At 34.1% G+C, this 24,163-nt stretch overlaps 3 protein-coding genes across 3 annotated transcripts; all 3 read right to left on the bottom strand.

Moving 5' to 3' along the window:
• Window positions 1-761: 761 nt before the first annotated feature.
• LOC129895015 (uncharacterized) lies at window positions 762-1,969 on the bottom strand. The gene has a single exon (XM_055970639.1). The coding sequence runs from the start codon at window positions 1,869-1,871 to the stop codon at window positions 984-986; it is 888 nt and encodes a 295-aa protein (XP_055826614.1). The 5' UTR covers window positions 1,872-1,969; the 3' UTR covers window positions 762-983.
• A 7,498-nt stretch (window positions 1,970-9,467) lies between these two features.
• Window positions 9,468-12,183, bottom strand: LOC129896520 (probable inactive poly [ADP-ribose] polymerase SRO5). Its single transcript, XM_055972445.1, has 5 exons — window positions 11,140-12,183; window positions 10,661-10,902; window positions 10,442-10,578; window positions 10,254-10,349; window positions 9,468-9,941 (listed from the first exon to the last, which is right to left on the bottom strand). The coding sequence occupies exons 1-5, from the start codon at window positions 11,688-11,690 to the stop codon at window positions 9,846-9,848; spliced, it is 1,122 nt and encodes a 373-aa protein (XP_055828420.1). The 5' UTR covers window positions 11,691-12,183; the 3' UTR covers window positions 9,468-9,845.
• Window positions 12,184-17,384: 5,201 nt separating this feature from the next.
• LOC129895149 (DEAD-box ATP-dependent RNA helicase 51-like) lies at window positions 17,385-23,962 on the bottom strand. Its single transcript, XM_055970811.1, has 13 exons — window positions 23,886-23,962; window positions 23,286-23,629; window positions 22,649-22,834; window positions 21,051-21,236; window positions 20,771-20,857; window positions 20,014-20,055; window positions 19,853-19,921; window positions 19,459-19,758; window positions 19,011-19,049; window positions 18,814-18,918; window positions 18,377-18,445; window positions 18,149-18,274; window positions 17,385-17,901 (listed from the first exon to the last, which is right to left on the bottom strand). Exons 2-13 carry the CDS (start codon window positions 23,595-23,597, stop codon window positions 17,722-17,724), a joined length of 1,701 nt encoding a protein of 566 aa, XP_055826786.1. The 5' UTR covers window positions 23,598-23,629; window positions 23,886-23,962; the 3' UTR covers window positions 17,385-17,721.
• Between the last annotated feature and the right edge of the window lie 201 nt (window positions 23,963-24,163).

Genomic DNA, 24,163 nt, shown 5'->3' with positions numbered 1-24,163 from the left:
TGTTTAAAGAAGACACTTTTCTTCCACTTAAATACGTAAAGAGAGAAGACGGATTTGCCTAATCTCCTATTAAACGTGTAACTTTAAATCAAAGATGGATTTAGGAATTGTCCTTTATGAATTCTGCATTTGAATAGCGACAATTTATTTTTGAATTCAATCTAGTATAGTTTTAATGATTTTACTTAATACTAAATCTGAATTTTACGTTAAATAACGAATCACTCTACCTCTCTTATACTCAAAGAATAATCAATGGAGTAAAACTTTTGGTGAGTAGAACCGTAGAGGTTACAGTTGAACGTTTGATTTAAGATTGGATGAAAGTTTTTTCACGTGCTAGAATTATTTAAACACAAATGATTACCACATAAATTAATCTCTAACCTCCATACATTATTTTAAGGTCCACAACAACTTCCATAGATAACCCCTTGTTTTTTCTTGCTCTCACGATCATGCATTGTGCCCTACACTGATTATTTATTGATGTTTTGCTTGGCAATTCGGGTACACTATGAAAGTTTGACAATTCAATCCCTTCGAGAAACTACATTAATTTTCTTCTTCCCTGAGAAGAAAGGAAATACTGATACATTTAAACGAGTATAAAATGCATGAAAGCTGCTTTTGACCTCCCCGCTTCTCATAATTTTTATTTTATTTTTTAAAAAAAAAAACTGATCGATCACCCAAGAAATATATGCAAGGTTTGCGGAATTGAAATAATCAAACAGATATTAGTTCACACCTAAAGATTATTAAATGAAATAAAGAAAATAATACTAATACGAAAACTGAATTCATAATTCATTAACTGAGATAAGGACAAAACTTATAAAGATATTTACAGACGCTCGATCTAATCATCATTTACTCCCTAATTTAATCACTCTAAATACTAACATGATCATCACTCCAAAACCAGCAAATCAACTACGTAATCATAATTAATAAGGACCTTAATTAATCATGTATTCACCTCACAATGGCTGTACATTCCGACTCGTCCCTTTCATGTTAGCAAGAAATCCAACTAGATCCTGCCTGTACGGTAAGTAGGTTTTCCTTTTCTCGCCACCTCCGTTCTTCACGTAATGCATCGCCGGGTTACCTTCAGCCATCGGAACTCCCTTTGATTTTAAGGTAACCTTTGATGCATTATCAATCTTCGTCGTCGTCTTCTCAGCTTTGTTTTCCTCCTTCTTTTTGAAGGAATGAGTCAAAAAAACGAAAGTGTCCTTACCGTCGCTATTGCTCCGGTATAGGAGGTCACGAAACTTCCAGCGCTTTGAGGAGCCTGTGGAGCTGCTCTTTTTACAACCTCCGGCAGATTTTTCCTCCGGTTTAGGCATCCACACGCAGTATGTGTCCTCGGCAATCCCTTCCAGATCGTCGATTTCCGATGACGAGCACGAGGAGTTAGCTTCTCGCTCTTCTTCCAGGAAAAGCTTCCGTAACGGAAGCCGAATTGATTTCGGTCGAGCAGAAACCTCCTCCGACGTGGAATTCGAATTAGAGCTATCATTCATGAAATCCAACAACAAATCTCTATTGAAAAGCGGGTAAATTGGACGGATCTGACCATTGTAGAAGATCTCATCAGCCGCAACCGGTGAAATTTCAGACTCTTTCACAAACGAAAACTCAAATTCATCATCATCTTCATTTCCTTGTTCCTCCTCCTTGTCATTCAATCTTCCTCCACTCTCAAAGCAACTGAAACCTCCATTATCATCAACAACAAATTCCTCCTCTGTTCCATTTTCAGCCCTGAACTCTTGAACAACTCTATCAGCAATTGCAGCCAGATTCTTATTGGAATAGCTATTGAAACTCGGGGACTGTGATGACTCCCTCCTCGCCTGCATTTCTCCAACACAAAACACAAGAATTAATTTTGAGAGAGAGAGAGAGAGCGTTTATTTTTTTTGGTATAGAAGGTGGAAAGTGTGGGCGTCGGTTTGAGATTATAAAGGCTACAAATTCGAAACGGAAGATACAAAGGAGAAAGGGATATAATTAGGTGAGGGAAGGTGTACAATAAGTTGTTGAGCTTTACGTCGAATACAAAATAATCGGTGGAAAATTATAATAATTGACTTTTGACCTTACATGTGTCAACGTATAATGTATGTACTTCCTCCTCCGTTTCATATTACTCTTAGGTGCCGTTTGGCCCGTAGACTTCGGGAAAAACATGAAAAAAAAATAAGAATTATTATTTGACCATATAAATATACTTGCAAATATGCCAAGTTTCCAGATTCTAGAAAAAACTAAAACTTGAAAAGTTGAAAAAAATTAAAAAATTATCCCAAATTTTTATATTTTATAAAAACACTCATCATTTATTATCGGAAGAGGTTGTTCGTAGAATGTAGAAAGATTTTATAAAATAATGGTTTGTAATTACCTTCTCCGGAAAAAAATGATTTGAGTGATAAGATTAGTTAAAAAGAACAATTTATTTTTAATTCGACTAATGTATTGTTTTTGCCCATATTGTTATTTTGTTATAGTTGATTTTTATCACTTATGTTATAATATTTTTTTTAACGGAATAGATTCATTATAAAATGGTAACACAAACTTATGGATATTTATAATAATTTTTAGAACTTACGGATACAAAATAATATTTTTAAAACAGTCAAATATTTTTTAAAAAATTTATGATCAAACACATAATAAAAAAAATTCAAAACTTTTCCCAAAAATTACTTGCCGAGAATATTTGGGAACTTGGAGCCAAACACCAGCTTATTATTAAATTATTATATAAGTAATGATAATAATTAAATTTAAAATATTATTAATAAATATATTTTTTAAAAATGAAGGCAAAGTAATATGAATCGAGGATATAAATTTAGGGCTACGTATCGGACGGATTGGGCGGATAATTTCACTTAACGGTTTGGCCTATTGAATATCGATTTTTAAATTTACTAATCCGCTAGCAAACCTATTAGATATCGGTTGGTTCGGTAACAGATTATCAATTATTGAACAGTTATTGAGCAGTGTATCGGATAATCTATAAGAAGTTCGTAAACTATTAGACAACGAGAAAGAACTTAAGTTGACATTGAAAGGGTAGAGCTAATTGAAGACAAGATATACCAAACAAAAGTCAAGGATACATTGACTTCAATTTGGTGACTCATATTTTTATAGAATTGCATACAATCAGAGTAAAAGACCCGTGTCAATTGGCTAAAGACTAAAAAAGAAGAGTATGTATATGATAATTCTTAACTAATTAACGGTTTATTCGATAAGAAAATTTAATAATCTGCCCCCACGCCAATAAATTATTAATTATAAAATTTTAATTCATTTTTAAATTATTTATTTGATAATTCATTATCAATAAATCAATTTTATAATAGACTTATCAGTTACAGTTTGATTTTCATCACCCTAAGATATAATAATATAGTTGAGTGTACACTATGAATAATTCTTTGCTTGGTTGATACGTAATATAAAATAAGGTTTATACGTGTAGGTGGTTACTAGTCCACACGTAAGAGGGAATACTTTTGTTTGTGCGGTGTTTGTAGAAATTGGCTGCGCGGTTGTTTGTGGTTTCTTTTAATTTCTATGTGATTTAAATAAATGCGAGTTGGCTGTGTTTGTTTGTTTTATTAATCAAAAAAGAAGGTTGTTGTTTTAATGATTATCCTATAGTTGGTATATTGTTGGGCTTTTTTCATTTTCAGAATTCTAGATTTCTTCTATTTGATGAGTTCTTTAGGCAATTGGGTTATTGGCGGACCACGACAAGGCACAAGGTTAAAATAGGGAAACTCACCTGCTATATATATATATTTTTTATTATTATTAATAGCATCAATATTTTTCACTATGGATATTAATAATATATTTATAATACACTTTTAATATATATTAGCGATAATAATTTATAAAACACATATAAAACAAATTTTATTCATGAATAATATATTTATCACACAATTTAATACGCTTATAATATATTGTGTAGATTTTTTTTACTAAGCAAACATAATATATTTTTAAAACACTTATAATACATGTATAATTCACTTTTAATAAATAGTACAGATTTATCATAATATTACTATGCATTGCTATAAATGATAATAAATAAAAAATATCACAAAAATAATATTTTTTTATTAAAAAGTACTCTGTGTAATGTTTTATCATAAACCTCATCAGGTTACAATCACCTGTGGGCCGTGGTGTTCATCGATATGCAACTTTTTTATTACGAAGAAATGGCGCCATGAGAATCGATCAAGCTTTGCATGTATAGCCACACAGATGCATAATAACCAAAAAGGTGGTAAAATTTGGTTTCTAGAGAACAATATTTTTCTTAGGTATTATGCGCATACGGATACCCTCTCACTCTCTCGATCTTCACGTGAAGAATTATTCCAAGATGAAAATCGCAATTACTTAAGAGGGTAAATAAAAGTTACTGCTCTTTTGTTTTTTCTCCAGCTATGAATAGTTTTACTCTTTTATGAAACAAGAAGAATGATTTAAAGGACATGTGGTTCACATTTCATTTTATGTTTAAAAGTGAATTGAAAGTTAAGCAAGTAAAGTTTTAAACATTTTTCACAGAAAAATAAACAATATAGGCCTACATTTATTCATAATATGTTTAAGAAGCCGATCAACAGTAACAAGTTTATATGGTGTCAATTTTCTATTGGCTTAGCAGAAACGTAACATTACAGTAATTGGTTAGAAAGGATGGTGTGAAGACTTAATTGATTCTCAATTAAATCTTCAAGTGAAAGAATGCAAGAAAGTCAAAAAGGGAGCTGCACATGCACCATCCAAGAAGAAGACGCGTATTTTACGCGTTTCAAAAGTTTTTGCCTCCTTTAACAACTTTTGATAAGAAAACGAGTATTTTACGCTTTTTCAGTTTCCTATAAATAAAGGGCCTTTTACCCTCATTTAGATTATCCCACAAAAATACAATTCAAAAGAGTAAGAACACAAAGAGAGTTAAACACCAAGATAAATATTGTAGTTTTGAATGTCTTCTTTAGTGAGTTATTCCTTTTACAAGAGAGAAGTGCTTATTGTTGTTTTCTCCTTGTATTTGAAAGCAGTGTACTCCCATATTATCATAGTAAAATCCTTCTACCCCGTATTTTTCCCCTCTATCTGTTTGAAGGGTTTTCACATAAAATTCCCGTGTCCAATTTATTTTTATTTTTTATTATCATATTAAACTTTAATTATGATACTTCCTCTTCAAAGAAAAAATATATGCGAAACCTTAGGATGGTCTATTCCCATAATTAAATGGTCCGGAATGATGTCTTACGATTCTATTCCCATAAGACTAGGACCGGCACCCAACAGATCCATGTTAGCAACTTCTATGGGTCAAGTTCAGAAATGGTCCAAGAAAAATCCATCAAAATGGCTTTATGAGTGGCAGTCTTGATTTTTTGGCTTTGTTTGATTAATTTTTTTAAAATAGTCTCTACTATAGGAAATTTAAATTTTTGTGTATAAGGAGACGTTCAGAATATTTTAAGACAATGAATCTGTTCAACTAAATAGAAGTAAAGTTAGAACTTAAATATGCAATCCATCATGCATAAGTTCTAACTTTTGCCCCAAAGGCAGATACTTAGGACATTTTAAGACAATAACATGTTCCATTGATCATAAGTTCTACCTTATAGTTTAATCCACCACTTTCTCTCACCATATCCCCTCGCCCAATCCCAACCCCAATTTTTTTTTATTATTTATTAAAATTCTTTTATAAAAGTTTCTAAAAAATTCTTACTTCATCTCAACCCCCCCCCCCCCCTCAAATAATAATTTAGATATTTTTATTATTTTACGAAAAAAAATTCACCCCGCCCCACCTAACCCTCTGCTTTCAATTTTTTTTCTCGTTTTGTGTTAGAAAAGTATTTTTACTTTCTACAAGACTTTTCTTAAAATAAAATTTTTATTTCTGTTATATTCAGTACACAAGTACGAAAAAATATTTTCCAAAAAATATATGCACATATCTAACACAAAACAAGAAATATATATAAAAAGAGCGGAGGGTTAGATGGGGTGGTATAATTTTATTTTTTAAAAAATAAAAATTATAACATTTTTAGAAAGGAGTGGGGGAAGGGTGAAGTATGAATTTTTTTAAAATATTTTATAAGAGAAATTTAAAAAAATTTAAGAAATAAAAGGACGGAATTGTGGGGGAGGAGGGAGGAGGAGGAGTGCGGTAACAAAATATTTTAAATTTTATTTTTCTTTTTTTAAAGTAATTTCTTTTGGGGGGATAGAAATACTTTAGTCTTTAACTTTTAATTAATATTAATTAATAGTTTATTTAATTTTTTCTAAGGTGGAATATTTTATTCATGGCAAGGTTTTTTCAAAAAATAGAAAGAGTAGAGAGAGTTTATTGCACACACCACTGAGGTGAGATGTGTTTCTAAAACTAATAAGTGATAGTTTTGGTATGAAACTTATATTTCCAATAGTTTAGGTATAAAACTCAAAAAAAATGAATAATTTAGATGTGTTTTTGATACTTATCTCATTAATTTTTAATATGTTTCTTAAAACATCATTGGTTCAATTCGTTGGGTCAACTCAATAAACGGGTCATGACCTAACCCGTACAAATATCGAACAAGTTGAGTGGATTGGACGAACTTGGGTTGATTTTACCACTTCTGACTTCTCTATGTAAGCTCGCTTAAGCACATTTGTGAATAATTTCCTGGAGTCAGTAGCAATAGTTGAAAACAACTGATTTCTCTGGTATAAGAAACAATAGTTCTTCAAATTTTAATTGTCAAACTTGTGTATTTAGACCTTTTTCTTAAAAAAATAATTCTAGACGCTGAAAAATGTACTCCCTCTGCTCCACATTTATTTCATCTTTAACTATGTGTCGTGCCTTCTTGTAAAATATTGCATTGTATTCATCCACACCAGAAACTCTACCAACTCCTCTAGAGCACAATTCCTATATGTCTTATCCCATTTTTATCAGGATACTATCTACAGCTCTGAGGTGAAGTCAGAATTCCAACGTTACCTTATACGTTCTTGATGTTAGAACGATGATTGTGAATAATAATCGGATTTTAGGAAGACTAGAAAAGGCAAGCTTAATCAGCCCTTTAGTATATGCTTGAATTCCAAACATAACAATTGCACCCTCCCACATAATTAAAATAGCTTCTTAATTAGCAGTCAATGATTATAATCTTGCCATAATTTATGAGGATTTCGATTAAACAAGGGTAAACTTTTCTTTCTTATAGCTAATGAGACAAGTGTTGGTACTACTCACTCCATCAAAGTATAGGAGAGCATCAGCAAAACTAATTAATGGGAGTGATCCTCAATTTGGCACATCTTTGATGAAATTTATACCCTATTTACTTTAGCAAGTTTTTCATTAAGATTCAAACTTAGATATTCAATTGCAATAGCAAATGAGAATGGAGACAATGATCTCTATGGCTAAGCACTCTAATAGCAACAAATGGCTCAGTTGGTTCGTCATTTATTATTATAGAGTAGTTCATTGTCCTAACACACATTAGATATTATCCATTAAATGAACTTATCGATCAGGAAATCTCAACCCCTTCATGACTTGTTTAATGAAGTAAAACAGTTCCAGACCACCTATACTCAATTATTTTGCTAGGTCCCTGTATAGCTGCTGATAAGTGGCCTTTTTTTGTTTTGTTTTGTAAATCCTGCAGTACATTTTACTTGGTGCTGATATTGTCAAAAAGATTTAAATTCACCTCGTCTTTGAATGCAATCCTTGAGCACTAAATCTTTTTGACATGTCTTCTTGCTTCGTTTGCATCTTGAATTACGGTTCTCAAATATATTTTTGCAAATCACTGCTTCATGGCCAAGCTGAATACTTCGCGTCTAGCCTTTTTCAACATCTATATGGTGGATGACCTATTTTTTCAAAGTGCTCACAAGGTGGATAACTTTTTAACTTTTTATCCCTGTTTTGAGTTTTATGGCTAGTTGCTAAGGCTCCTTCAACCATACCATCTTGCCTCACAAGTCTTCTTTGCTCATGTGCTTGAAAAGAATTTAACAACTCTGCCAAGGTAATCTTGAACAGATCTTGTGTATTTTTTAAGATAGTTATACATGCTTTATATTTTTCCGGAACTCTAAAATTTTTTCTACAATTCTTAAATCTTTAAATTTTGTGCCCAGTAATCTTACCTTGTTAACTATGCCAAGCAATATGTTCGAATATTCATTAACTGTCTCGAAATCTTTCATTCTTTGCAACTCGAACTCCCTTATTAAATTCAATACTTGCATTCCTTGAAATCTTTGATCTCCAACATACTCTATCTTCAGATAATCCCAAATTTCTTTTGGTGATGTGAGAGACATAATTCTTATGAAAATAGTTGTTGAAATAGAAGCAAACAAAGTTGTTTTTGCCTTAGAATTCGTGGTTTTCCTTTCCTTGTGACTCTTGATTTGAGCTATGGTGAGATTATTGGGCAGCGGATTAATTTCATAGTCCTCTTCCACAACTTCCCAAAGATTAAGAGCCTCCAAGTAAGTTCCATCTTACAGCTCATAATTGATAATTTTCACCATAAAAAACAGACATGTCATTCGTAAAATACTGTTTTTAGAATCCATTTCTTCATTCACAGGTTCCTCAAGAAAAATAGTTCTAGATACCAATTGTTGATTTTAAAAAGAAGAATTTACAGGAAAAGAATAAAAATATTAAAGGAATTAAAAACAAGAAAAAAAAGGTATAAACGTAAGTTGAAATCGATCGAGATATTTTCACTGCAGTCTAAGAATACAAATTATAATAAATATCTAAAGATTTTAATCGACAAAGTTAAAGGTGCCGAAGTGACATGAACTTTGCGATATTACTTAGGTGTTTTTTTCAGTACATTTTACTTAGGATGTTTTTTTTTCTCACTCAGTCGAACTTAGTTGTTTGTGATTTTGGCCACAACTTTTAAGCATCAACTACTGAGAAATCGAGGCTTGTATTAGTCGACTTGACATGGCTTTTGGACAATAGTGAGAGTTTGACATAGTCGTGTGTAATCGTCCTAGTACTCAATGTCAGATCTTTGATGGTCTGATGAAAGCAAGTCAGAGGAGCCATGTTGGTAGGTTTGAATAAGTCTCAAAGGCTAATCCCTCCCCTATGGTGCTGCCAAAAATACCAAACCACCGCCCACTTTCGATGAACAATATTTTTGGCAATATAAACTTTAGTGGGTCAGATATTGAATCCTCACCAGTACACGGAAAAAATCATAAATACTAACTGGAATAAAAAAAGGTCAGCTTAAATAAAATCCTAGGAAGTATTTGAATACTAAAGCATAAGCTGCTCATGTTTTCTTCCGGGACAAGTATAACATAATATGAGCTCACATCATGGCAGCTAAAGGGTAATAAGGGTATTAACAAAATGGATATTCTAACATAATTGGATAGCAATTTGTTGTTTAAATCCATCAACAAGGATTGATCAGGGGAACTATTACAACTGTCTATTACATTGGGATACACTCTTTACTCTTAAGACAACTTTGGCGTTACAAAGCAAAAAAACAGCGTGTGAAAAGATACACAGGTTCGAGGGGAATTGAGCTTAACTTCAAAGACTAATTTGTTAGAAGATACTATCATTTTCATCCCATGAATCAACAGCAGCAGGCTAGTCCCTCCTTGTGTCACATTTGGCTTGGTTAGTGGATGTCAATCTTCTTGTAACGTTTCATTCTCTCTGCTTATGTCCATATATTCGTCAACAAAATTATTCAACAACTCTTCTGGCAAGCACAGCATCTTCCATCTCGTTGTTTAGAGTTAATTGAGCTTGTGCTGGATGAGTTTCCAGTTGATCCTTTGCTTTGCTGCCAAAACCCAAGGACAAACAAGTCAGTTAACCATCATAAGGATTTGTGAAATAATAAGGGTTCTGTTTCACACACTTGATAATGGAACGAAAAATTAAGGCATGAATCAACTAAAATTGGAGTTCTTTTTAACTTGCTTCTCTATGAATTTAAAGAGAGATAGGCAGAACCAATTTTTTCGCTAAGGAGATTCAAAATAGGAAGAAGCTGGATTTCAATATCAACTATTTATATGTAAAAATAATTTACCCCTTGTGATATCCACATTTTTTTCGAACAAAAAAATTCTTGGAAGTAGCAGGTTCATACCTTATTCTTGCAGGACTTGATGATTGCAGTTAACAACTCGTCTCCTGCTAATTTCCTCACTTGTTGAATCAAGTCTCGCCTTGTGATTTTCCTCCCCTGTAAACAGAACTAGATATGAACAGTTGTACTTTCAAAAAAAAAATTAGATACAGTGAAATAGTTGTGTTCAAAGAACTTCAAGCGCATACCTTATGATCACTATGATATTTCGTAATCAAATTGACAGTCTGAGGCGGCAAGAATTTCGATAGAGCAGAAATCAGTGCAGGAAATGTAATCCAAGGTGATTTTGGATTCTGAACATGAACTGCATTCCTTTGAGTCTCTGCAAAAATTAAGAGCAAGAATTAACAATCTGCCACAATCCTCTTAAACATCCCAATTCTCTGCACTGCGCAAGTGCTCACCTTTGGCATGTGAGGTGACTCTGAAACTGACCATAAATTCTGGGAAAACGTAACTGTTCATGTGAGTACTCCACACAATATACTTTCTAGGAGAAGATAAATTATCAACCCCTGTATCATATTCCTCAGAACTCGGATGGCACTGTCCTGATCCAGGATGAACTACTTCACTTTTCCCCAGTATCACACGACAAAGCAATAGATGCATTAACCCATTTTTATCAGGAACAGCAGTTTGCAGACTGCAAAAAATTCATGAATCAGTTAGAATGGAAAATATTCATAATTCAACACCAACAACAAACCCAGTGTACTCCCAAAAGCTAGGTGTGGGGAGGGTATGTAGACCTTTCCCTTAGCTCGAGGAGTTAGAAAGGTTGTTTATGAAAGACCCTATGCTCAGAGCAGCTAGAAGAAAATACAGAAGAATTCAACATCATAGAGAACAAAATAATTAAAGATTAGAGTAAATTAAGTACCAATCGAGTGGATTATCATCCGGAGTAAGGCATATGGCTTGAGAATAAGCTCCATTGTTTGAAGGATAAGAAAAACCATGTGAGAATATGTTGTTAATCTCATCTTTCGAAGCTCCAAACCAAGCATACTTCACATTAGCATTTCCTCCGCACTTTTTCTCCACAGCTTTAGAGAAAATAAGGAACGATTGAAGCTTCGCTTGCTTGGTGAAACTAGAGCAAGTTTCCTTGTGAATTGCCGTAATTTGCGTTGATGATCCAAAACAACCCAATCCCGATAAAAACTTGCTGGTGACAATTCCATGTATCTTATCGCCTTCATCAATTTTCATCAAACCAGAACTTTTCTCCTCATGTACAGAGCCAACAACCGAACTCTCCGAATCGGAAACTTCTGGATCTTGCACGTCATCGGTGCTTGAGCTTGTATATTCCGCAAATCGGTTTTCAAATCTGGAATGAGCCATAATGTTGTGATGCGTAGGGTATTGTTGAACTGCTGCTTCCTCACGCATAAAGGAGAAGAACTGAGGCTTCACAAAGTTCTCCATTGCAGAATAATTCGAACGAGTAATTAAATCTATTCGAATCTTTCTATCAATTTCCGTAGAGAATTTGATTCTTATTGATTACGAATTGAAGGTAGCTAAGAAAAGAACAGAATGTAAAGTAGAGAAGAAGAAGAGAATATTCACAATGAAAAAAAAAATATCAGAAAAGAATCAATACTTGCTTAGAAGAACAAAAAGCACATTGTGGAATCTCAATAATTGTGAATTCTATCTATCCCAAAAGAACTGGAGAATTATATATAACCAAATCAATGAAGAAGTGGGATTTGTAAGTTTGGTAACTTTGGTGAAAAGAATGAAATAAACGGAGAATTAATAGCCAACGGAAAAACACCGCCACAAGTTTATTACTTGCTTTCAAGGGGGCGGTGAAGTTGGTTTCTTTCTTTTTATGTATATAGCACTCAGTTTTCATGAGCCGGCGGATTTCTTCTTTCTTTTGTTTACTTGCGTGGGAAGGCGTGTGAGTTGGCGGTTTAAGGGGTTTTTTGGGATATTTTGGTTAATTTCCTATTTTGACCTTCTTACTTAAATGGGTTTCGTGTAGGATTTGGTTAAGTAACGTTTCTTAATAACGTGTGCAACTACGTGAACGTGTCCTATTCTATGTGGTCAAAATTTATATATTTCTTGCAATTATATTTATTCTTACTATATATACTCTATTTAGATTTTTTTGCTTTGGGAGGACGGTTTTATATTAATTAAAAGGGTATTATAGTTTTTATTATTATTTATGTAGGTCGGCTTAAGCTTTTTTTTTCTTTTTTTTTTTCCAAAATCCAATGATGGAATGCTGTATTGTATTTCACATGGGGCAGATTAATTATTGGTCTTTTATGATTTTTTGGAAGGGTATTGCAGTCTATAGAAATAACACTGACAAAATCAACATGCACACACTGTTTTGTTTTGAGGATAAGTACTTGCAAGTTTTATGAGTTCATTTAGGAGCAGGACCATTGAATCAAGAGGACGTATTGAATCAATAGGGTTGAATAATGAAAAAGAAGATACGACACAAAACATAGAGAAGGTAGTTATAGAACGGAATTTATCCCCTAAACAAATAAGTAGGTTAAAAGGATTACACATCAAATCAAAAAAGCAAGGGGGAGGAGAACTCAATGCGGCACAAGCTTCTTCAAGGTCTAAGAGAACGATTATAAAAAATACTAAATATTAATGAGAACTCAAAAAGCGTTTACTAGGCTTATTAATCTTTATAAAAAAAATCAATTTTACTTTGTGGGCCTTTCAGAACAGTTTGAGGAGAAGAAAGAACTAGATGTTTTCAGAAAGAAGCTAGGGATGAAACATGCAGCGAAAAATGTGAATAGCAAAATTTGAGCATTCATTGATGAAGCACTGAAATACTCTATAGAAGGAGATGAAGAGCAGATGCTAACACTCAAACTTCAGAATCAAGGGTTGGGCACAGAAGTAATGGTATCAATTGTATATGCTAAATGTACGCAAGGTGAAAGACAAAGGCTATGAAAATCCATGGAGGAGTTGGCAGATAGTATCAATGCTCCTTGGCTGATAGGGGGAGATTTCAATGTAATAAGTAATGAAGAGGAGAAGTTAGGGGGTCTACCAGTATTCAAAAGGAAAGTCAGGGACTTCAATCATTGTATTAATGTGTGTAATCCGGAGGATAAAGGATTTAAAGGAGGTAAATATACTTGGTGGAATGGTATAAACGATGCAGAGTGCATTTTTAAAAGGCTAGATAGGATCATGGGCAATGACAAATTACAAGATCTCTTCCCAGTACTGGAGATGGAGCACTTAGTGAGAAACGGATCAGATCATACACCTCTTCTAATTACTTTCAAAATCACTGAGGAGATAATAGTGAGACCGTTTAATTTTTTTTATTTCTGGTTAAGAGAAATTTCTTTTAATGAGGTGGTAAAGCAACACTGGAAAGCAGATTTTGAAAGGGATCATTTTATCTTATTCCATCATAAGCTAAAAAGATTAAAGAAAGCTTTGGCTAAATGGAGTAAAGATACTTTTGGGAATATATTTCAAGAAATAATCACTTTGGAGGAAGTCATTAAAGTTTAGGAAACTCGATTTGAAATATACCCATCAGAAGCCAACATAAAAAAGCTTCACAAAACTCAAGCGGAGCTTAAAAAACAACTTTCTAAGGAGGAGAAATTCTGAAAACAGAAAATAGGGATGGACTGGTTCAAAGACGGGGAGAGAAACACAAAGTTCTTCCATACAATAGTCAAGGGGAGAAGGAACAGACTTAGAGTGAACAAAATCCAGATTGATGATGGGCAATGGTTAGAGGATCAAAAAGACATTGCAAAGGCATTTGAAGAGTCCTACATAAAGCAGTTTACAAAACAAGTAGATAGGGATGAATTTGAAATGCTGAATGAACTACCAATCGTGATTAGTGAGAAAGAAAAAGAGTAATTTCAAAAAATGCCTTCAGTAAACAAAGTCAAAGAGGCAGTCATGGGAATAGATAAGAATAGTGCAGAAGAGCCGAATGGAATGACGGAAGCTTTCTATCAGCAAACATGGGACATCACTAGAGAGGACATTTATATTATGGTCAGGGCTTTCTTTGGAGGGGCAGAGCTGTCGAGGTTTATAACTCATACGAATTTAGTGCTCATTCCTAAGAAAGTTAATGTGAATACTTTCTCAGATTTTAGACCTATCTCTTTAAGTAATTTTGTGAATAAAATCTTTTCAAGAATTATTCATGAACTTAAGGCTGTGTTACCTAAGATTATTTCTCCAGAATAAGCAGGATTTGTGCTAGGAAGATGTATAGCAGAGAATGTGCTATTAGTGCAAAAAATCATTGATGAAATCAGAAAGAGAGGAAAGCCACCAAATCTAGTTATAAAACTGAATATGATGAAAGCTTATGACAGGGTAGAATGGATATTCATGACTAAGGTATTAAGAATAATAGGTTTGGGGAAAGGGTTATTGATATAATGTTCAGACTAATTAGTAACAACTGGTACTTAATTTTACTAAATGGACAAGCAAAGGAATTCTTTAAATCATCTAGAGGACTTAAACAGGGTGATCCTTTCTCAACTACCCTGTTTATATTGGCAGTTGAAGTTATGTCTAGATCCCTAAATGCTTTTATGGAGAAGAAGAATTTTAAGAGGTTTAGAATGCCAAGAGGTAGACTCAAAGTGAACCATTTAGCGTTTGCAGATGATATGATTATAATGTGCAAGGCAGAAGTGAGAACAATGTAGATGATTACAGATACTTTGAAGAGATATGAAGATAATTCTGGGCAAAAAAAAATAAGGAGAAAAGTGATATTTATATGCATCATTCTGTAGCAAGAGGAGAAACAGTGATAGCTGAGGTAGCAACAGGAATCCAAAGAAAGGAATTCCCTTTCACTTACTTGGGATGCCCTATGTTCTATAAAATGAAGCTGAAAACATATTATCAGCAAATTTTACAAAGAAATGGTTCAAAAATTCAGGCATGGAAAGAAAAATTATTATCCTATGAAGGAAGAGCTATTCTAATAAAAAAAATGTGTTCCAAAGCACTCTCATTCATTGCCTTTCAGTCATGAATCCTCCCATGAATGTACTGAATCAAGCTCAAAAAATGATGGCACAATTTTTTTGGAGCAGTTGTGTTAGAGGGAGAGGAAGACATTGGACAAAGTGGAGCAATTTATGATTGCCAGAGAAAGAAGGGGGGACTAGAATTCAGACTAATGGAAGATGTATCAATATGCCCTATTTTGTAAATTATGGTGGAATTTTCGAACAAAGCCATCACTATGGAGATAGTATATTAGGAATAAGTATTGTCGAAAGGAGCATTAAAATGAAGTGGTGTGGAGAATAGAAAATGGAGGATCACAAGTGTGAAAGAAAATGCTACAGGCTAGAAATCTTATTGAGCATCAAATCTTTTAGCTACTAAGAAAAGGATCAGCATCAGTGTGGCATGATAACTAGACAAAAATGGGGAACCTGTACACCATTATAAGAGAAGACTATAAATGTGAAGACAATTACAAAAGAGTTGATGAATTAGTAAAGAGGGAGAAATGGAAAATAGAATTTTTAAATGATATACTGCCACAAGAGCTAGTAGAGTATATCGGTAATAATATTCAACTTCCTGAACAAATAATTGAGTCAGATAAGTCAGTCTGGATGATGGACAATAAAAAAATCTTTTCTGTGAAATCAGTTTGGCAGTATATAAGGCATAAAGAAAGAGAAAATAAAATTTACAGATAGATCTGGACAAAAGACATCTCTTTTAAAGAGGCATTTACAATATGGAGGTTGTGAAAATTCAAACTACCTGTAGATAATAGAGTAAGAAGATGGGGACCGAAAGATCCATCTAGGTGTTGGTGTATTGAAAAACTTACTAAAGAGACACTTGCTCATGTGTTTCTGGGATCGTTTTTAGCTAACAGGACATGGTCCTATTTTTGTTCTTTTGCGGGCTTTAACATTGAATGACTGCACTTGAGGAAAGTGATAATGCTATGGTGGGAGACAAATGTTAAAAAGGGAATGAGACCATACTATAGAGCTATTCCTAGATTTATAATATGGGAACTTTGGAGAAGGAGAAATAGAATGAAGCATGAGAGAAAGAAGACATCAATTCACAGAGTTATTCATAATATTACCAGGAACATTTTCATGATGATACAAATGAGGAAGCCTAATATGAAATGTCCTAGTAATAGGCCAGATATGATTAAAGAATTGGAAGGTTACAGTCCCAAGATGAAGGTAACAAGAGTATTGTGGGATTTTCCACCAGTAGGCTGGCTAAAATACAATACAGATGGGGTTGCGAGGGGGAATCCACGTATAAGCTCCTATGCCTTTTGTTTGAGGAATGAAAGAGGGAATTTACTGTATGCAGAGAGAGCTAGTATTGAAAACACCACTAACACTGTAGCAGAGGCGAAGACGATTCTAGCAGCAAGTAAACATAGCAGGCAGAAACAACACAATAATATAATCATTCAAACAGACTCTATGCTATTATACAAGATTCTAGAAGAAAAATGGTCATGTCCCTGGAGAATCACAGAGATGGTGACAGAAATCAAAACATCCTTACAGGAAAAATAACATACATTCCAACACATTCTCAGGGAAGGAAATCAACTAGCAGACTACTTGACAAATCCTACAATTGATAAAGGAGGGTGCAATTACCAAAATTTCAGCAGTTTGAAAATAGTAGGAAGAAAGATCATTAACAGTGATAAACTAAAATGTCCCTATTTGAGAGTAACTCCAGCAAAGGGATAGATGAAACAGGGAGATTCAAAGTGTTAGGTGTTCTGTTTTTTGTTTGTTTATTTCTTTCCTATTCGATTGGGCCATGTAGGAAATGGGCTTTGCCCGAGGTGGTGTTTATACTCATTACTTCATCAATAAAATATCAAAATTTAACCCAAAAAAAAACATAAATAAACTTTTCTTGGGCATTAATGTATTTACTTGACCACCTGTTTTCTGAGTTTTTATCCCTATTGGTTCTTTATCTTTGACCATTAAATAAAACAGCAGTAATTTAGCTATTGTTCAAAGTCGAATAAATGGTTATCTTTTCTTTTATTCTATAATGAAAATTAAAAAGCTTATGTAGCATAGAAACAGCAGTCCCTTAATCTTCATCACGAAGGTAAGAGACATTATGTCACTTTCTCTTCACTGCAAAGCTGTGACTAATGTTACGATAAACCTTTTATCAAAAGAAAATTGTTCATATCATAAGTTAAAAAATAAACAATACATGAGTCTCTACTTTCTTTGGCAAAGCCAATACAAAATTGTGGGGGAGACCAAATCCAGAAAATTCGAAGTGTGCTAGCCAGAAGGCGAAATGCTTCAAACTATGATGAACTCTTCTTCCACGTAATAAGTCTACATTAGAGAAAAATTATACATTTTGAGACATGCATCTGGGTACAGAAACCTCTGCTGCTGCTGCAGAAAACCTTCCTTCCTTAATATCTTACAAACTGCCTTGTATCGTCACCTCCTTTCTTTCCATAGGGATTTCCCTCACTAAACCCATTTCGGCTTCCTTCAACTTTACGCTTTTTCTGCCTGAACTTGGACACGTTGCTATCTATGTTGAGGTGGACTTTTGGAGGATTAGAGAAACAGAACGAAGAAGCTACAGCCTGCAGAACACACGATTTATCCGTTAAGTACTTTCTGGATCCAAGTAATACTTAGCTCCACTTAATTAGTATTTCAAGTACTTATGCAATTCCAGCATTAGGAACTTATTGCACATATTATGACATCCTAAATTGCAGATTGCAAATGAATCAGTCTTTATGACATCCATTTTCTTATTTCATAAACATTACACATCTAAGAGAATGTATCTGCCATAACATTCAAAAAGGAAGCAAGATAACATACCTGCAGATCAAGTCGGTGAACATTGAAAATTTCCTTCATGGAATGAGAATTATATGACAGTAAATAGGACCTATATGCCTCTTTAGCCGACTGGTTCAAGTAATAGTTGTTTGCGACCAATTTTTCCTGCAACAAATTTTTGCATTCTTTTGTTTTAGCACAAAGGTCCTAGTCATAAGGTATAAAAGAACACATTGGTCGGCTAAATAAAAATAACTGCAGATTTACCAGGAGTGACTGCACATTGGCCAGCTTCTTCTGATCAAATTCATATTCTTTTACAGGCACTTTTGCCGCCTGTCATAAAAGCACGGTTTATTAGACTATCAATGCAAAGCCACAATTTAACAAAATTATGTAAGAAACATTGGAAAACTCAATTGCTCTTCTCAGTTACCACTGGAAATCGTCAGGAAACAGTTTGAAAGAAAATGCCAGCAAAGTTGAAGAATAACTATCAAAAGAGGAAAATCAGTTTGAAGAGGTCCCCCTTTAAGCCCGAGCTTTTACCAGATTAATCAAGTATATTTCACTTATACATGGTAAATATTTTCAACTACCACAACTCCTAGCCCCAACATCAAGGGATCAATGAGATGACACACTTAGAATTATAACACATGTTTCATCGTTCTGTAAATTTAACAGTGTGATTGTGAAGAGACCTTCAGGTACTTAAGAAACTGCAACTCCTCTGGAATCAAGAAGAGCAATGCATTTCCTTTAGCACCTTCACCACGTGCTGTTCGACCGACTCTGTGTATGTACTCCTGTAAACATTTACACAACAAATCATTAGAAGGAACAACAATTTCTCCCTTCATAACCAACTCCGAATCCTATAAAGTAAAGTGTCTATTACCTTGGGTTCATCAGGGGGATCAAACTGCACAATCCAGTCCTGGAAACAGAGACATAACAAGAATCAATACTTACTACCTTTCAAAATGAGCGAGCTTTCAGATGTCTATTTCAACTAGTTCTGAGGAAGCAGGTCACTGATTTTCTCACTTCATAAGTAGTACAGTAAAAAATGTTTTTACTACTAATAAAAATGGATAAACAACTTCGTTCCAAATCAAATAGAACAATAGAAGTAGAAATAGAGATATACAATTGATAGCATGACAAGATAATTGAATCAGAAGAGAATTGAGCACCAACTACATTTTCTATATCTTCAATTAAAGATTTGCTTCACTTCCCCCACCCTCATGCCCTAAAATCCCAGAAAAAGAGAAGAAAAGGTGATACAGGTTCCAGACAAGAATAGACCACAGACTGCTTTGATAAGAGGTGGAGCAACATACCACAGCAGGAATATCCAGACCACGTGCGGCGACATCCGTGCATAACAGGATGCCCTTCTTTGCATCACAGAAATCAAAGAAGGTAGATGTTCGTTTTTGCTGCTTTTGCTTCCCGTGAATATCATAGCATTCAATCTTGATATAGCGAAGAAGTTCAGAATGGAACTTGACAGAGTTGCAAGATGAGAAGAAAACCATTATTTTCTTTGACAGGTTCCTCTTTAAGAATGAATAAAGGAGAATAAATCTCCTGGCACTTGGGACAACACAGTATCCTTGTTGTAGCCCTTCGTTCGTGACCTGAATTGACCATATACTCAAACAGACTCAAAACATGATCTTAATTCTTAAATTAAAAATATGGTAGGAGGAAATAAATGAGTTTTGTATATACCCTCCTCCTCCCATCATCCACATCAATATAGATAGGAGCTGTCAAAGATAAGCGCGCAAGGTCCTCAACCTAAAAACAAAGAACAGATCTCAGTGAAAGCATGAATTTACTACTTGCTTTTCAGCTAGGAGGACTATGACAAACTAGAGGCTTTATAATACCTTTTTTGTCTGTGTGGCTGAAAAGAGAGCAGTCTGCCTCCCCTGTAGAGCAGCAACTAGCATATTAGTTTAACTCAGAATAACAAATACACCAATGGTTGAACGTACAAAGAATAACTGAGAAACCAGACATGAAATGATCTACCATATAGAGTGACTGCATACACAAATTTCAGAGTAACAACATCTAGAAATTACATTATTGAACAAAGATACCGAGAACTTGAAAAGGGTAAAGCAAAATGCATATTTGTACTCTACTTAGTTGTAATTAAAATCACTAAGAAGTCTTAACACAGGAAATCGTACTTATTTTAATGTTAAAATTGACTATCACTGTGGATAACAATGTCACAAACCTATAGTTTTCATAAGATTAATAGCATGTTTAGCCGAGCTTTTTGAGAGGCCAAAAGTGCTTATTTTAAAAATTAAAAAAAAAGTGAGGTATTTGACCAAGCTTTTGGGAGAAAATAAGTGTTTTGGGGAGTAGCAGATGTTTGTTTTTCAGAAGCTAAAAAGGCAGTTTTCCCCAAAAGTATTTATTTGGATAACACTTTTGAGAAAATACACACAAAAGCACTTTTTAAAAGCCTAATTGTTGCTCAAAAGTGTTTTTTATATTCATTAGTCAAACAACACTGCTTCTCACCATAAATTCTTTTCTGATAAAAAGCAATTTCTCAAAATAAGCTGTTTTTTTAGAAGCTTGGTCAAACATGTTATAAGTAGGTAACAGTACTACTTTGGTGACTACCTCCTTTGGTAGAAGTTTGAGGATTTGCTGCATATCTTCCTCGAAGTTTGCTTCCAAAATCCTATCAGCTTCATCAATCACGAGACACTGCAAGTTTAGGCACTAATTTCAGAAACCACATTGATACTTGGACAGAGGCTCAAGTAAAGCTATGAATAACTTGTAAGGTAAATTCTAATAAATATCATGGGCGGGATTAGAGAATCATTGATATCAATAGATCATACTAAGAAATGACATCTTAAATAGAAACAACGAGCTACTTGAAAGGCGCAAGTACCTTAAGGTTCTTATAAATGAAACCCTTGGTATTTCTAAGATGATCAAGAAGTCGACCAGGGGTCCCTACTAAGAGATTAGCCCCTTTAGCAATACGCTCTGCCTCTGCTCTTCTAGCTGAACCACCAATAACCAACCCAAGAGTCTGCGAGTGATACTTGAGAAGGTCCTTTGCCACAGAATGCGTCTAAGTCATAAAAACTGTAGGTTAGCTTCGAAAAACACACTCTAAAATGGGCAACCATTGTCCCACAATGTAGTGCTTTCATAGTTTAATTAACAAATTCAATATAATTTAACCACTCATCTTCAAGAATTGGGGCTTTTTTTGCAACAGCTCTTTAATGTAGTAAATTTTCGTTGTGTACCTAGATGCTATCAACAAGCTAATACTGGACAAAAGTGAAGTGCGACAAAATGATGTTGTCACAAGTGACTTACTAATTTACACATTTCGCACTAATAGTATTAGTCCCACAGGAAGTCAGCAAGAGAGATTTATAACTGTTATAGGATCGATAAGGCTAAAAAATAACTCATCTATGCTAAGAATTTAAGACTATCCCAGTTTCTCTATGTATTTAGTTGTACACAACTCAAACATGAATCTTTATTCCCAGATTTTTAATGAAAGTGAAAAACAAATACCTTAATTATCTTTAACGGATAAGGATAGAACAAGCTACTCCATTCTTCCCATATTAGACCTAATTTGACCTCAACGGATGAAGAGTAAAACATCTGGATAGATTATTATGATATTAGCTTAGATTTTGGTTTTAAAAAATATTTAATTTAACGTTTGCTCCTTGAAAATGTTAATTGCTACTCATCCGTCCCATTTTATGTGTCCCTTCCTTTTAAGTCCGTCTCAAAAAGAATATCACCTTACTATAATTAGAAACAATTTAACTTGAAAATTCCCCATATGAAGATGATTTACATCCATACAAATATCTAAGGATTGTTTTAGATCACAAGTTTCAAAAGTCTTTCTTTCTTCTTGCACACTTTATCAAGTCAAACGGTGTCGCATAAAATGGGACGTAGGGACTATTATTTACATTTTTGGGAACATGTTCCTAGCTATTTTTGGTTTCAACTGGTCGATGCCTCTCACTGTCAGCGAAGCTTATGTCAGTTGAACCTCTAGAAAGTTGGAAATCCCATCAGAAAGATCTGATCATGGTCTCCAGCTTGTAGTTTTTAGTGTATTGGGTATGAACGGAATAGCTCAACTCAAATATGTTCTCTTAAGGCTAGTTGTTTAGTTAGTCTATTTAGTTGGGGTAACCATTCCCTTGTAAATAACATCGTCACCTTCCTGGATTTTGCCAGTTCTTTCTATAAGATTTTCTGTATTCTGGACTGACAAATTCTCTGTTGTTGTAACCTTATACTGACATTGAATTGCTTCAGAAAAAAATAACATTTTAAGAAAAGTCAAATTTGTTTAAGGACAGATCAAACATGAGAAGGTCAGTTTTGTTAGGACAGAAGAAGTATGCAGGCAAGAAAATCAGCCATATCAACTAAAAGCTGGAAGACTGAAAAGAAAAAACAAGCAAAAAGGATGTACAAGGAAGACTAGGTATTTACCTGTATAGCCAGTTCTCTTGTTGGGCAAATAACAACCACCCCAGTTCCATTACGTGGTGTAAAGTGAACATGAAATAATAACTCCACAGCAGGAATCAAAAATGCTAGTGTTTTACCGGAACCAGTTCTTGCAGCTCCGAGGACATCCTTGCCTTCCAAAAGAGGAGGAATTGCTCTGGCTTGGATCTTCAACACCAAAGATAAACAAGTAAGGTAGGGAAGTTTTAGGAGAACAATGAGTGTTGGCAATTCAGTGTGCCAAAATAGAGACATAAATCAAGCAGTTAGGGCCCTCATGGACAATTTATTATCAACTTATCTATTCAAGTTTTGGAAAAACAATTAAAAACTTTAACTACAAGCAGCTCGAGACAAAGTACAGAAATAGAATAAGAAAATTGTTGACACCATAGCTGAAACATCATTCAATTTATTAATAATTTCTACATTTCGCTAATGAATATCTCACTAGAGAGCCAAGTATTATAAATCACCACTATCTACTTAATACAAAATACTAGAAAATGCAAATTGAAATCTAATAAACAACTGGCATTGCCATCAAGGATCCCACTTATCATATTTTTGAGGTAGAGTATAAGCAAGGCAATTAAAGTAGGAAAAACTTGTAATTTACCTGAGTCATGTACTCAAATCCCATATCCTTAATTGCCTTCATGGTGGGGTCAGAAATTTCAATAGAGGAAAACAACTCTGCACTCATAATACCTGACCCACTCCTCATCTCTTTCTTAATCTCCTCCTTAAGTTCGTCATCCAATTCCTGCTGTTCTTCATCATCCTCTTCCCCCTCCTCATTCACTTTATCCTTCTTAATCTCTTTTTCTGTAACCATTTTGTTCTTCTTATCTCTCTTCCGCTTTCTATTCTTCTTAATTGGCTCTTCTTCTGCAACAACAATATTAGGGTTCTCTTCAACCTCCGCCATGGCTGCGAATTTATAAGTCGGCGGCTGATGGACTGCATAAGACATATAGGTTTTTCTAATTAGTCAATTTGATAAGGAAATAGAAGTTATTACTCGTTAAGCAAAAAATTAGCATAACACCACAACTTTGAGCTATTTATTAACTTGTAAAAAGCAAAATACTGTATTTTACCACTAGAAAACAATTGCGCAAAAAAAAATGAGCTAAGGATTTGATATATTGATACAGCGTAAGCGAATATATACAGTTGAAAACAAAAATAGGAACATCGAGTTGATAGTTGATACCGTCGGAGAAATAGAAACTGGATAGTTTGCTGCACAAAGAGATGCAGAAGAAGAAAGCGGAAAGAGAGGAGGGTTTTGGCGAGAATCTAAGCAGAAAGCTGTTATTATTTGGGCTTCGTTTTGTTGTTTTCCATCTAGCCCATTACATAAAATTTGCGTTTTGGGCTATCAATAAACCTACATGGGCCGTCCAGAAAAAAACTTATATGGGCCTAAACTCATCCAATTCAATTTGAGCATGTTTTGGGGGTATTGGTATTTGTTTGCGAAATTTTCAT

Source organism: Solanum dulcamara, chromosome 7, assembly GCF_947179165.1.
Source record: "Solanum dulcamara chromosome 7, daSolDulc1.2, whole genome shotgun sequence".
Classification (NCBI taxonomy): domain Eukaryota; kingdom Viridiplantae; phylum Streptophyta; class Magnoliopsida; order Solanales; family Solanaceae; genus Solanum; species Solanum dulcamara.
Note: the sequence above shows the minus strand (reverse complement) of the source record. Positions and strands in the feature narration are given on the sequence as shown.